At 38.4% G+C, this 15,704-nt stretch overlaps 2 protein-coding genes across 2 annotated transcripts; both read left to right on the top strand.

The window, feature by feature from the left end:
• The first annotated feature begins 11,834 nt into the window (after positions 1-11,834).
• On the top strand, positions 11,835-12,782 carry LOC145820120 (uncharacterized). Its single transcript, XM_082914822.1, has one exon. It carries the CDS (start codon positions 11,835-11,837, stop codon positions 12,780-12,782), a length of 948 nt encoding a protein of 315 aa, XP_082770948.1.
• A 448-nt stretch (positions 12,783-13,230) lies between these two features.
• Positions 13,231-13,608, top strand: LOC145820116 (uncharacterized). Its single transcript, XM_082914816.1, has one exon. The coding sequence runs from the start codon at positions 13,231-13,233 to the stop codon at positions 13,606-13,608; it is 378 nt and encodes a 125-aa protein (XP_082770942.1).
• Positions 13,609-15,704: the final 2,096 nt, after the last annotated feature.

Raw genomic sequence — 15,704 nt, 5'->3', positions numbered from 1 at the left:
GGTATTTGTTACCATGTGATATTACTACCCGTCATCAGTGCCATTACGATTGCCTGCAGCTCGGATGGAACACATACTTGACTTCTATGTTTTAGGAAAATCAAGGCAAGTGTATAGTGGGGTTTTAATTGTTGTGTGACTTGCATCTATTTCAAAGCATTTAATATTAGCCATACTTGATCTAATAAATGGAATGGAACCACAAGAAGGTATTGGGTCATATATGTAAATGACATTGCAATTCAAACCAATCTTTTTACAATTAACCTATGTTATAAACAAGTCCTCAGGAACACGAAGATTAATTATTTGCTAGATGAACATTATTAGCTAAAAATTCAAAAAATCAACTTTTAACCAACTTTTCAAAACAACCCATAATTATTAGGATTGGTTAGAATAAGTGTACGTTAAGATTAAAGTATTTTCGGGTGCAAAGTTAGCACCAGTGTTTGATTTTGGATTTTGAATGGATTAACTATTTTTTTGCTGCTCAATCACTCTCCAGCAGAGCGTGTCCTAAACACACTGATTTAGCTTCGCATCTAGGTAATCGTCTCTTTACTTATAGGCTTTTATTTTTCTTTTTCTTCATCTTCTTCTTCTTTTATTTCTATTTTTATTTTTTATATTAATTATAAGTAAATGTTAAAGTTTGGTAGGCTTATATGCCACCAAACTGGGTTCCATTTTTTTAAAAAAAAAAAATTGGTGGGTTTGGATCCAGATCAGCATTCTTTATTTGGTTATTTATTTTTAAATTGAATGTCTAAATCTAGGGAATCAATATCCTTAATTGGGATAGTAATCCCATTATTTAATATGTTATCATACACTTGAGCCATACCAAATCACAGAAATATCCACCAATCCCATTTTGATTTATGGGTGGAAAATTGGTGGGTTTGGCGTTTTCCACCCATAAATGACAATACCGGCCCGAAATGGAGTACTTGGGTTTTTAAACTACTTTTATGTTGTTACTATGTAAAATATTCTCACTCTCTCTATGGGAGCTTGCATTTTAAGATTAGTATCCAGAGTTTGGTAATGAGGTGCGATGTTGCCTTTGAGTCAAACTTGGTTCTCGATCATGACACAATGTGTAGACACCCCATTTTTGACCGCCCTTAAGACTTGGGCGCTACTGATGGTTTGCTCAATGATGAAAGGTGTGCAGGGCAAATGTTCAATTTCTTCGGCAATGAGAGGGTCAAATCCCAACTTCACACCCCATTTTGGACCAAAGCTATTTTGAATGGTTTTTAGACCTTAAAACCCTCTCTTTCAAAACATTTTTGAAATAAAGTTTCTACGATGTTCCGAGGCTCACATTTTGTCAAAAAATGCAGTTTTCGATAAACCGAGCAGGGACGAAGTGGAAATGAATGAAAGAGAGATGAAATCTTTGAAAAATCTTTCAAAACACTTTGTTTAGGGATTTGGAGTTGAAAAATAGAGGAAAGGAGAGGAGAAAACTAGTTTGGGAGAAGTTCGGCTTGAATCCGGGTAAGAGAGAGTTGAGCAGCCCTCGCTGAATTGGGCTTATTCATTTGCATACTTGGATTTTAGCTATGAGGCCACCATCGTTGGAAATCTTACTTCCGGGGCTTCATTTTTCACTCAAGAATCTCTTAAAGCCAAGTCCGGGTGGGGGAGATATGAGCAGCTGAAGTTGGGCATCATCCCGATTGGATCGAATCTGCGCGGCTTCACCAAAATGGGCATAACTTTTTCCACAGGAGGAATTTTAATGCAAGGTTGGCGCCATTGGAAAGATAACTTCTGGGGCTTCAATTTGGACACCCACTGGCCTTTTTTTGACCTTGGAAGCATCTGTCGGCAATCTATTTATCTGACCGGCAATTTATTGTGCCGACCGGCAATTTATTGTGCTGACCGGCCATTTTTGCTGGCCGACGACCTTCCGGAGTATTCTACAGATTGAGTGGATGCCAGCTGTGCCAGCTGGAGGGCACAGACTGGATCCTCCATACACGTGTATGGAGGATCTTTGCTCTTAGTTTGAAACTTCTAAGAGAAGTCTTACTCCCTTGGCTCTATAAAGGAAGCTCTCCTCTTCCTTATACTAGGTTAGAAAAACCAGCTGGAGCATTACATACAATCCTCCATACATCTCCCTCTTCCAAGCTCTAAAGTCCATTATCCTTGACCATTTACACACCAACCCATAGCACAAGGCCTCCATCCTCCATTCTAACCATTTGAGGCTAATTTTCAGAGGTTAGGAACTCCTTTTCTTGGATCAAAGGCTGCTGCATTGCTGCTCTTCAAGGGTAAGTCTTCATTCCCTCTTTTCTAGCCTTGCTTTGCTTCATATCTAAGCCCCTTTTGCTTGCTGTTTTGAGCTCCGACCAAAACTGAAAGTACCCTTTATTTGAGCTCTATTTCATGTTTCATTAAGGGAATTTTGTTATTTGAGGTCCCCATCTTGCACTTCCTTCTTTATCTCTCCTTTAGGCCCTAATCTTGCATGTTATTTTTGGCCTATGTGTAATCTGTTTTGGGGCATGTCATAAACTGTAAGTGAGATTTTTTCAAGCCCTTCTTCAACATTGAAGAAGGGCTCATCACTGTTTAGATACACCATGTGCTACTTGCTTTGAAATCCATGTTTTTGCCTCATTTTCGCATGATTTATTAGCCTCGGATGCTTCTGTTTTTGGGCTCTTTTCAGAACTGAAAACAGTCTTATTTTGACCCCCTTGTCATGTTTCATTAAGGGTCTTTGGCTGTTTGATAAATTTTTTGTATACTTTGTGTTTTGACCTCTTTTGGGCCCTACCTTGCATGGCATTTTGAGCATACCTGTATATTGTTTCGGGGGTTGCCATAAACTGTAAGTAGTAATATTTTTGGTCCCTCTTCAGGGTTGTAGAAGAGTCTTTTTCTGTTTGGGCTTTGCATCTACCACTTGCTTCATTGCCTCCCTTGCGGAGCCATTTTTGTATGATAATTTAGCCCCACTTGTGCTTACTGTTTGGCTATGCTTTGAACTGTAAAAATGCTTATCTTGGGGCTGCCTAGAATCTGTCTTCACATGTCATAATTGAATAGTGCATGCTTTGTATAGCTGTAAGCCATTTCATGTATCTAGTTTTGCATTTCGGGAGAAATTCCATGCATCGGGTGTCATTTCGCCTTGTTTCGGGGCTGTTTTTCCCCCCTCATTTTGCTACTAATTTTTGCATGTTTGCATATCATATTCCATGTCTTTGCCATGTCTCATTAGAGTGGCATTTCGATGCCTGAGGGTCGGTCCTCGGTTGCGTGCACGCGTGCACGCATTTCGAGTTGTCTTGTTTTCATCTGATGGCCACTGATGTGGGTGTGGCTGAGGTCCACTCACATTGGTGGAAGTCCATCTTGCACTGTGTATGCCATGTTTCAATGCGTTGTGCATGTTATGCTATTAGCATTGTGTGTGCCATGTAGTTGTATTGCATGTTTGTATGTTTGCTTGCATGCTTAGGTCGCATGTGCATTGTTGTGCATTGCCTCGCCTCTTGACCAACCATGATTGAGGTTGGGTCCCTTGTATGTTTTGTGTGCATTGCATTTGACATTGAAATGCATACTTGACTCTTTGGCCATCATGCATCGAAATGCGTGATTGGTGGCCCGAGGGTCGAGGGCCATGCTCCCTTGAGTCCATTACATGATAGGGAGCGTGTCCATGCATACATTTGCCTAAAAATTCTATGCCATACACTTCTTGCCCTCTGCTGCTGCCAATTGCAGGTTCTGCAGGAAGCTTTGGCCAGTCGGTTAAATACAGTGCCGACCGGCAATCCATCAATGGCCGATAACTTCATCTGCGGCCGGTGACCATTTTCCATGGCCGGTGGCCATCCCTTCCAGCTGGTGGTATTCCCCAACATCTAGAGAGCATGTCCTTAGACTTTGGCAGTCCTCAGAGGAGCAGGGTAGTGAAAAACAGAGGCAACAGTGCTATGGCAGCGAGTTTCCGGGCGATATGGGTCAAGCATGCATCATTCGCGCATCCCAAGGCGACGGCTGCGGCCACCTTCTGTCTGCATTTATTTTGTTAATTAATTAAGAGTCTGTAATAATTAATTAGCTAGGATAGTTGATTTGTTATTTGGACTATATTATTCTTTCGGTCCCTCCGAGCAAGGACAAATTTGTAATAAGTGTGGGTGCGTGTGTACATGTCTTCCAACCCCACGTCTTTCTTCCCTTTTATTTACCTGCTTATGATGGTAGACTAGGGCATATTTAAATTAGCATACCTTATGCTATGCATGCATGCATTCATACATTTGTCTTGCATGCACCAGGCTCGGTACATCATGCTAACTGCACTCGTATTTCAATTCCAAGTTGAGTATTTGTTAGTTGCAGCACTTCACATGCCATGTTTAGGATAGCCGAGCCTGTTTAGATTGCATCTTTGCATGTGTTGCATTAGCCATTTCAAATATGAACTAGGATCATGCATGTGATTACTAACTGGTTTCTGTTTTGGCTTGGAGTATTAAGTGAGCTTTTATGCTTTAGCATACCGCATGCGTGTGAATGCTATCATGACAGCATGCTTACCATGTGGCTAGATGCTTACGTGATAAACTATTTGAATGCCTGTGGATGAAGGTCGAATTGCTTAAATTGGGATAATTCATTAAAACTGTGAGTTTTAAGCCCACTAGATAGTGGCAAAACCATCTTTTCTAAAAGCCCATTCGAGGGTGGCAAAACCTACATTTTAGCCTACTTGCGAGTAGCAAACCATTTTCAAAACAAGTATGAAATGATTTGTTCCAATTTAGGCGATTTGGTCTATACTTGTTTGCTGTGCGCACAACATAGTAATTCTAGGATAATAACCAGAATAAGAACACATAACGTTTTCAAAAACGGATATCACAGTTAGTAGAGGCCGATCTTCGGATCGGGCGAGAGGGGGTGCTCATAGCTGACCTTCCCCGATCGTACCCAAGTTCCCGAGCCGAGGCAACTTTGGTGATGACGGACACATGGCCTTTGGCACCGAGTCAGGGTTTCCTAAATTCCCCCATAAAAATATTTAGGTGGCGACTCTGTATCTGGAAAAGCAGTCCATGTTTGGCACTTCTTTTCAAAAAAATCTGTTTCTCAAAACGATTTGCCAGATTTGGACTCTTTGGTTCAAGATTAAGAACCGTGACAATTAATCGAGTCCGAACTGTAGCGGGGTCCCTCGCGGACGTGCTACACAATGCAATTATGCAATTGGATTTGTTGATTGGGATTTTATTTTATTTATTTATTTTTATTTTTTGTCAGCCATTTCAGTTTCAACCTTCTGAACCAATTGTCCTTTATCATCTGAGAAGTCTTAGAGTTAATTTGGAGCCCCTTCCTTTACAATAATTGAAAGTCAATGATGATGCTTTTTTAATTCGAAGAAGGATGTGGGGGCTTCTGGTATGATAATTCATAATCATAGGGCCTGGTGGTCTCATGAAAACATTATACCTTCACAGATGGATTCGCTATAGCAATTGGAGCACTTAGAGAGGTAGTTTGGGATATTCAATAATCTGGTTCAATTTGATGCTACTATGGCATTAAAAGACTGTCTTAATTAATCCACCATGCTCACATTATGGAAATATCTTAGTTTGGTTATTGCTAGTGGTTTGCTTTTGGATGGAGCCCACCATAGAACAAACAACCCAAACGTTTTCTTAGCCTTCTTTCTCAATGGAACACAAAACATCTGATTTGGCTTATTTAGTTGCTCTTATTTAGTTGCTCTGATATCCATAAATTTGAGTGATAATATAACTTTTATGGGATATTATACCTTTACATATGGATCAGCTATAGAAGTTAGAGCTCTTAGGGAGGTAATTTGGGATATTCAATAATCTGGTTCAATTTGATGCTTCTATGGCATTAAAAGATTATCTTAATTAATCCTCCATGCTCGCAGTATGGAAATTTCTTAGTTTGGTTATTGCTAATGGTTTGCTTTAAATCCATAACTCTTAACTTAAACCCATCAATAAATAACCGAATTTAGTTGCTTTGAATCCTAATTCTTAACTTAAACCTATTGATAGGTAAGCTTATTTAGCTGCTTTAGTTTGGCTCCTCTCCATTTGTGGCAAGAAATGGAGATCTCAATTTCAATGTAACAGGTTGCAACATATCATCAAAACCCAAAATTACAAGTCCAAGGACAACCACTTTTTGATGGAGCCCACCATAGAACAAACAACCCAAACTTTTTATTGGCCTTCTTTCTCAATGGAACACAAAACATCTGTTTTGGCTTATTTAGTTGCTCTGATATCCAAAAATTGAGTGATAATATAACTTTTATGGGATATTATACCTTCACATATGGATCAGCTATAGAAGTTGGAGCTCTTAGGGAGGTAGTTCGGGATATTCAATAATCTGGTTCAATTTAATGCTACTATGGCGTTAAAAGACTATCTTTATTAATCCTCCATGCTCACATTATGGAAATTTCTTAGTTTGGTTATTGCTAATGGTTTGCTTTGAATCCATAACTCTTAACTTAAACCCATCAATAGATAAGCCAATTTAGTTGCTTTGAATCCTAATTCTTAACTTAAACCTATTGATAGATAAGCTTATTTAGTTGCTCTAATTTGGGTTGTGAGAGGCGGCCATCATCATAACATTTTTGAATGATTTTTATGGGCAATCATTTTTGTTTTATTTGTATTTCTTTTAAATAATGTATTGTTAATGTTAGACAAAAGAAAACACCTAAACTATACAGTTAAATAATGTATTGTTCCTCTTACTATTAGGCTCCATTTTCAAGTTATCCCTATATAGTTAGGTTCCATTATAATCCCCCAGTCTCTTAGAAGTTGGATTTGTAAGAGTAGACCTACGAATATTTGTGTATAAATAAAATTCTATAAAACAAAAATGGTATGAATAAGAGTATGTATTTCAAGATTAGATAGAGTTTACATCGTGCCTTTAGGCACGAGCATACGCTAGTATGTATATATGGGACAAATTTCTCTCCAGTTCACACAGTGGATTGGAGTATACTGTTGACCTCGCGGGGCTCATGTATTCAGATCAAGGGGGTTATCGATATCTGATCAACGTAATTTTTTGCAGACATGAAGTACTCGACAAACTCTACACATTGAACGGTTCAGATTATTGAAACGAGACCCATGGTGGACTCTATGGAACCAACAACGCGCTATACATATTTTAAAGTTATATTTATATTAACATATTTTTATTTAATTAATATATTATAGTGGATTTGATTGCATTTAACAATGCGCTATATATATATATATATTTTTTTAGTGAGCTTTCTAAAGAGAGAAAAAAAAATGACTGTTACTGAGCTTTCCAACTCTGGCGAGCAACAGTTAGAAAAGGGCTGCTCCACCTGATCAGAAGCACAAAGAAGATCAAAAGCAACTCTGAATCTAATGATGAAATGATGAACGAATCACTACCAGATCAAGAGAATAAGGAAGCTAAATCTCAAATCCATGCTTTCCCTCCAGCAAATCTGAATGATGGAAATGGTAAGCAGAATCAGATTGAGGAGATAAGCCCAGACTCAATAGATATCACAATGAGTAACCCAAGAGCTCGATCCTTCAAACAGGCACTCCTTCGATCTAGGTTTAATGAGAAGAACTTTGATTGCGATGTGGAAACACTGTCCTCTGATGAGGAGGATAATACTATTGATGAACCCATGGAAGAATGAGGTAAGGAGGGAATTGATAAAAGTGACAAAATCCCCATTATCAAAATTCTCTCGGCCCTTTTGAAAAAGTAAGGAAACCATGGAGAAAATGCTTGATTGTGCATTTGCTTGGGAAGACCATAGGGTATAATTGTTCACGATGAAGATGACAAAAATCTGGGGTCTGCAAGCAGATTTTGAAGCACTAGATATCGGAAATGGATTTTTCATTGTGAAATTTGACATGATAGAGGTATAGCGACCCCGGTCTTTTCCCATTTAATTATTGTATCCGGACTGTTTCCGTAGATTCTGTCATTGTATAATGGTTGTGTTGTTCTTCCTTATTTTCTCATTTGGAATTATAGGATGTGTTGGGCAGGTTTGTTTCAGGTTGGTTGGGTTTAGAAACCAAGTGTTGCTGTCCAGGTTTTTGGTTCTTCGCTCGAGCGAGGAGTTGTTCGCTCGAGCGAGAGGTAGTGTTTGATTTGGACCTGTAGCTGTGCATTCTTGGCTCGAGCGAGCTTTTCTTCGCTCGAGCGAGTTAGTTCATCCTTCGCTCGAGCTATAGTTCCTTCGCTCGAGCGTGTGTCTGGGTTCAGACCTGAGGGTTTGAGTTCTTCGCTCGACCGAGCTTTCTTTCGCTCGACCGAGCATTTGAGTTGTTGGCTCGAGCAAGGCTTCCTTGGCTCGAGCGTAGTTTCTCTGTGTCTGGTCGCTCGAGCGACCAAGTCTTCGCTCGAGCGAGCCTGTCCAGTTTATATACACAGCAGTGGGATTTGATCAGTCTTTTTCATTTTCTTTTGATTCCAAACCCTAGGTCCGACTTCTCTCTCTCCCTACTCACCTTCTTTCTTAGATTTGATCCACTTAGGGTGTGTTTCTACCCTAGATCCTTCATTAAAAAGATTGAGTGAGGCAAGGGCTACCATTTAATCTGAGCATTTGGCGATTTGGAGCACTTTGGTATTTGGGCACTCATCTCTTTCTTCACCTTTTGGGTTGTTTTCTTTGAGGTAGGGATTTCCTACTCCATTTTATAGGTTATGTTCTAAGTTTTGGTATTTTAATATGTTGGGAATACTTTGGTAAATTTTGGAAAAAAACCTTAGTTGAATTATTGAATTGATTTGTATAAGTAATTCATGGAATTGGGAAAAGATGGTTAAATTCATGGAATAGGGGAATTCATTGATTAAATGGCATAATTGGATAATTTGAATCATTTGTCTATTGAATTGTGGACATAGTTATTTTCAGTTTAGAAATAACTGTTTTGGGCTATCGGTGGAGGATAGTCATGATTGTTGTAGACATTGCATGTGGATTAGGAATAACTGGAACTAATCACATTGGTTAAGTCATTAATTTTGACTGTGGCATTGATACAGAAAATACGTGTATTGATTGAGCATTGCATTTGCATACATTGTTTGTGTGTGGGAGGAGATAGGGGATGTACTCCACGGTTTAGGGGAAGATAGGGGATGGACCTCTAAACCGGATTTTGTTTGGGAGGAGATAGGGGATGGACTCCATTAGCATCACTGTTATGTGTGCTTATTTATATAGAAGTGTTTTATTGATACAGCACTAAAATGTGTATCAATCTGGAAGTATGAAATGTTTGATTTGAGCTTGAGTCTCATTTGTTTGTTGATATTGGAAGGTTGTGAATATGTTATATGTGATTCACTGTTGTAAGTTTGGCCAGGTTCTGAGCCATGTTGATAAAATTGGAAAGTAAAACGTATCTTAGACAATAGTGTCATGAGACTGTAAAATAAAGTAATTGATTATCTTGGTTAACCATCTGTTGAATGCTATTGCTTTATTCATTGCTTATATGTGGTTTAGTATATTTCTACTGGGCTGTGGCTCACCCTTTATGGGAACATCATTTTCAGGTTCAGGTGATAAACTACCTCTAAGGAATTAGCTTGGGAGGGTTTGGCTTCTGAATTGAAGAAGACTACTTTTAGTTAACTGTCTTAAATTATTAGTACATGTAAACATTCAAGCCTAGGGCTTTTCTTGTATTGAGTTAGAACTCATATTTTTGTATCCAAGTGTTGGCTTGAAAAGATGTAAGCCTGTAGGGCATTTTATTCGATGATACATGTAATGCTTTATTTTGTAATACTCTGATGAATGAATTAATAGATTGTCTTCTTTAAATAATGAATGTCAATGATATATATAATGGGTTAATTTTGAGGGCGTTACAGAGGACTACACCAAGGTTTATATGGGTGGTCCTTGGATTGTAACAGATCATTATGTGACAGTAAGGAAATGGTGGCAAGATTTTAAATTTGATGATGCTGAGGAAGACATAATTGCGATTTGGGTAAGATTTTCTAATCCACCCATAGAGTAGTACAATGAGAAGGACTTGTATCATATAGCTAAAGCCCTGGGAGTACCACTGAAAGTCGACATCAACACAACTATGGTAGCTCGAGGAAAATATGCTCGTATGTACGTCGAAATCAATCTTTGCAAGCCATTGATCTCGTACTTTACCATTGGTAAGTACACGTATGGAGTTGAATATGAACACCTATACTCACTTTGTTTCTCTTGTGGCAAGATAGGGTATCGAAAAGAAGTTTATAGTGATAGACCATCACTGGCGATGGCAGCACAGTCCACCGGAGAAGCAACAGGGAAGACAATAGGCCAAACGGGCAAAGGTCCGAGCCCAGACAACGAGAGGATAGAGAATGAAATGGGTGAAACCATGTATGGGCCTTGGATGATAGTCACAAATCAAAGAAGAAAAGCAAAAGGCCCGCTAATTAATAAAGGGAACAAAGCCTAGCTGGGAAACACATTTAATAGCCTAAGGGAGAATGGTGGGCCAGTAAAAGACCAAGGCCAAAGTAGTATTATTAATGAGGATTTGGGCTTCAAGTACAAGACTAAAATAAGCTCAACTGTGATAAATAACTTACAACACAGCTCCCTAGTTACTGCTAAAGACAACAACAACAAAAAAAAAAAGAAAAAAAGAAATTAGACTAGGAAAAAAGGCTCAGAACCCACAGACACTTCATCAGAATTTAGTTAGCACTAAAATGGCTCATACTTCAATCTTCATCCCATCCATTAACACAGGTACTTTGTCACCCACCACCACCAAAACCATTCTTTTAAAACAAGCCAACCCTCAAGCAAAACCCCAAGCCCAAACCAGAAAACCACCAGACAATGATGGAGGCCAAAGGAGAAAACTACCCCATAGAACAACTCAGAGTGAGTTAACACAGATTTATGGTGTATATCACACCGGGGAAAGAAACGTTTTACCTCATTGCCTCAAAAGGGTGGATAGAGGAAGTAAAAATGAGCATTCAACCATGGAGACAGATCGAAGTGGGTCAGGAAAGGCACATGATCTCGGTAATGGCAATGCATTCAATGAAGGACAACCACAAGAAAGCAAAGGAACATCTAGGGATTGCTAACTAGATGTCACTACCCAACTTTATCAGTTCATCCATGGATTTGCTAATATGGAATTGCAGGGATGCAGGAAACAAAAAGTTCAAAAGAAATTTACGTGAGCTAGTGCAGATTCACAAGCTAGATTTGTTAGTTCTTATGGAGACAAAGGCGAAGTTAGCTTCCATGGGTATGTTCTTCAACCAAATGGGATTTACTACGTCGGCCCATGTTGACCTTGTTGGTTGAAGTGGGGGAATATGGATGTTTTGGAACCCAAACTTAGTCAATGTTAGAGTTAACGAAACAAGTTCACAATTAATCACGACAAAGATTGCTAAACAGGAGTACCCTGAGTGGCCTCACAATGGTATCTGCAAGTCCTATCAGCAATAAGAGGAAAGAATTATGGGCAAGTCTAGAAAGCACTGCTCAAAATAACTCTGAGCCTTAGATGATAACTGGTGATTTTAATGATTTTGCTAGCTAAACAGAAAAGAGGCATTTTGTAGGTCACTCAAGCCAAACCAACAGCCAAGATCAAAGAAGAATCAGTAAATTTTCGAAAAGAATGAACAACTGCAATTTAATGGACTTAGGATGCTCTGGTCCGAGGCTAACTTTGACAAATAATAGGCAAGGTTGGGATAACAAAATGGTAAGACTGGATGGAGCCATGTGCAATAGTGAGTGGAGAACCAACTTCTCTGAAAGACTGGTCAGAAATCTTTCAAGAACTTACTCTGATCACTCCCCAATGATGATATTCACTCAAGATAAATCTCCTTATAACCCTTCTTGTAAGCTCTTCAAGTTTGAGGTTGCTTGGATCTTCCATGAAGAGTTCCAAGTAGTGGTGGAGGATAATTGGTCTAATAACCAAGACTCTTTGGTGACCAAACTAGATAAACTAGCTCACAATGCTAGTATTTGGAATAAAGATGTGTTTGGCAACATTTTTTGTAGGAAAAGATGGTTGCTTGGGAGGATTGAAGGAATCCAGAAATCCCAGGCAAATATCTATTCCCATAACCTTTATGCGTTGGAAAACGATCTGATTGATCAGTATAACAAAGTTCTTTATCAAGAGGAACTTCTTTGGTTCCAAAAATCCAAGTCAAAGTGGATCACTCAAGGTGATAGAAACACCAAGTTTTTCCATCTAACCACCTTGATTAAAATGAGAAGGAAGAATATAGATGTTTTGAAATGTGAGAGCGGTGTTTGGATTGATAATCCTGATGAACTCAAGAGCATTGTGCTGAATTATTTTACTAATCTTTTTGCTCATAATCCTACCATTTCTTTGAATCATTGGAATAATTTGGCTACTTATGTATCCAATCTGGATGAGAATTGTGACCTCATGAATGTGGTGACTAATGAGGAGGTTTGGAGGGCTGTGAAAAAAATTAAAGCCTTTAAAGCCCCAAGAAGAGATGGATTCCAAGCCATCTTCTATCATACCTACTGGAATGTGATTGGCCCCTCAGTGTGTGAGTTTATTAGAAATTGTTTTGCTAACCATTCTATTCCCACAACCATCAATCAAACCGTTGTTGCTCTTATCCCTAAGATTGACAATCCTGAGACTATTAAATAGTTTAGACCCATTAGTTTGTGCAATGTGACCTACAAGATCATAGCAAAAATTTTGGTTAGTAGAATTAGACCCTTGCTTTGTAAACTTGTGAGACCTAATCAAAGTAGTTTTGTGCCTGGTAGATCCACTAGTGATAACATCATTATCTCTCAGGAAATTATTCATACCTTAAGTTCTAAGAAAGGTAAATTATGAAGTACGATCCTCAAAATTGACTTGGAAAAGGCCTATGATAATATATCATGGGATTTTTTTGAAGGAAACTCTTGATGAATTTGGGTTTGATAAGAACCTTATTGAGATGATTATGTGTTGTGTTACCTCAATCAACACTACTATTCTTTAGAATGGCGAACCCTTGCAAGAATTTAAACCTGAAAGGGGGTTGAGGCAAGGAGATCCTCTATCTCCCTACATGTTTGTGTTGTGTATGGAAAGATTGTCTAACATGATTAATGAGAAAGCTGAGCAAAGCAAATGGAAAGGCATCAAGACCTCTGGCAGGGGCCCTTGCCCGACTCATCTATTTTTTGCTGATGATTTAATGTTATTTGGCAAGGTTGATGTGAGAACTTGCAATACCGTTATGACCGCTATGAAAGAATTCTGTGAGATTTCTGGGCTTAAAATCAATGCCCAAAAATCCAAGATCTTTGTGTTTGCTAACATCGATAGAAGGGTGGCTAGAGACTTGAGCAATATGTGTGGTATTTCCCTAACCTCTGAGTTACAGGGATATTTGGGTGTTTCCCTTTTGCATGGGAGAGTCAACAGAGGGCATTTTAATAACATTCTTGAGAAAATGCAGAAGAAGCTGGCTGGGTGAAAAACCAATGTATTGTCTATGGCTGGCAGAACCACCCTCATTCAAGCTGTGAGTTTTACTATTCCTGCATACACCATGCAAACCACAACTTTCCTTAGAAAGTGTGTGATGATATTGATAAAATCAATAGAAATTTCTTGTGGGGTGATACTCTAGAGAGAAAGAAAGTCCACCTAGTGAAATAGGATAAAGTTTGCACTTTGAAAAAACATGGCGGGCTTGGTTTAAAGAAGGCTAGAGATCAAAATCTGGCCTTACTCTCTAAACTTGGCTGGAAACTTATGAATAATGAGGAGGCTTGTGAACTGATGTTCTTAAAAGCAAATATTTGAATAGCACCCCTTTTTATTACTAGCCTAAAGGGAAGACTGCTTCCCATGTGTGGAGAGGCATTCTTCAAACAAGGTATATTCTAAGAAAATTGGTGAAATGGAAAGTTGGTTATGGTGAATTGGTGGATATGTGGAAGGATTGGTGGTGTGGAAATAAATCCTTTGAGGATTTAATGTCTGACAAACACTAATCCAACCATACATCTGCAGATAGTTTTGGTATTGTAGGTGAGTTCTTGAATGAACAAGAGAGTGCAATGTGGAAAAAGTGTCCGCTATCATGCCTGCTAATATGGCCACTATCATTTTGGAAACCCATCTTCTTTCAAATACTGTCACAGATAGCTTAAATTGGAATGAAACTCAATGTGGAGGGTTCTCAACTGCTTCTACGTATGAATTAATCATTGGCAACCAAAGGTGTGAGAATAATTGGAGCTGGCTTTGGAAATTAAGGCTGCCTCAGAAACTTAGAGGATTTTTGTGGCTTATTCTACATGGGAAGCTGTTAACTAATCAAATGAGAATGAAGAGGGGTTTGACCTCTGATCCCAACTGCCCTAGTTGTTGTTTGGTGGAAGATATGAATCATCTTTTTAGAAACAGCTACAAAGCCAAAGAAGTGTGGTTGGCTTTATGTGGTAGAAACTGGTGCAGTGATATGAGCAGAAAATCTTGGCAAGATTGGCTTATGTCTAATTCCAAAAATAAAAAAACATTTTAATGATCAGGCAACTTGGTCTTCTACTTTCATTGTAACTTTATGGAAAAATTCGAAAAATAGAAATGTTTTTGTTTTGGAGAAAAAGTTATGTAGTTGCCAAGATAACATTAAATTTATTCTTGATTCTAGGGATATTGACTTGGCTTTAATTTGTCCATTACTAATCCCAGGCCTGCTTTTAGACAGATTACCACCTGCAGGAAAAATCAAGTTGAATGTTGATGGAAGTAGGAAAATGGGAGGTGGAGGAGTCTTCAGAGATGAAATAGGCACTTGGGTGTGTGGCTACTATGAAAGTATTGACAGTGGCCCAAGTTTGGAGGCAGAATTGTGGGCTCTTTACAAAGGACTAACAATGATGCTTCCGAAGGGGATGCATGAGGTAATCATTGAAACTAATGCAAAGCAAGTAGTGCAGCTGATGAAGGAAGACATGGATGATAAATTCCCTTATAAGGGCCATTTGGAGGATGCAAAAATTCTTTTCAGATAGTGTGAATGCACCATACACCACATCTACAAAGAAGGGAACTTGTGCACTGATGCTTTGGCAAAACTTGGAGCGGAGCAACTTGAAGACATCTTGGTGGTCAACGAACCACCAGTGGAAATTAGGAACTATCTTGTTGCGGACTTGATAGGCCTCTCTAGGGAGAAGGCTTAACTTTTTATTTTTTCTGTTGTACCTAAATATATATATATTCACATACAACGAACGAAATACTAGAACCAATATTTATATTAATATTGTTTAATACAAGTCAATACAAATTAAATTTAACTAGCAACACCATAAATAAACAGTTTATTGATTTATTGGCTTATTTGAGTTATATCAACTCTCTACTTTCTTATACGTCTTTTCGTAATAAACAAAGAAGTTAGCTTATAAGTTATACCCAAAAAACCTAAATTTGAGTTGAATTTAATTTGTATTAATTTACATTAAATAATATTTTATTATTTACTTCTGATATGTTCAAATTTTAAAATCTTATTTATTTTAATTATTTATTATTAATTGATTCACGTAGCTATGA

Source organism: Camellia sinensis, chromosome 1 (genome assembly GCF_055761805.1).
Source record: "Camellia sinensis isolate YWXY chromosome 1, ASM5576180v1, whole genome shotgun sequence".
NCBI lineage: Eukaryota > Viridiplantae > Streptophyta > Magnoliopsida > Ericales > Theaceae > Camellia > Camellia sinensis.
The sequence above is the reverse complement of the archived record's forward strand: the minus strand, read 5'-3'. Positions and strand labels throughout refer to the sequence as shown.

Coding starts and splice junctions, on each gene's coding strand:
- LOC145820116 (XM_082914816.1), top strand. CDS start 13,231: ATGATTAATGAGAAAGCTGAGCAAAGCAAATGGAAAGGCATCAAGACC.
- LOC145820120 (XM_082914822.1), top strand. CDS start 11,835: ATGGTAAGACTGGATGGAGCCATGTGCAATAGTGAGTGGAGAACCAAC.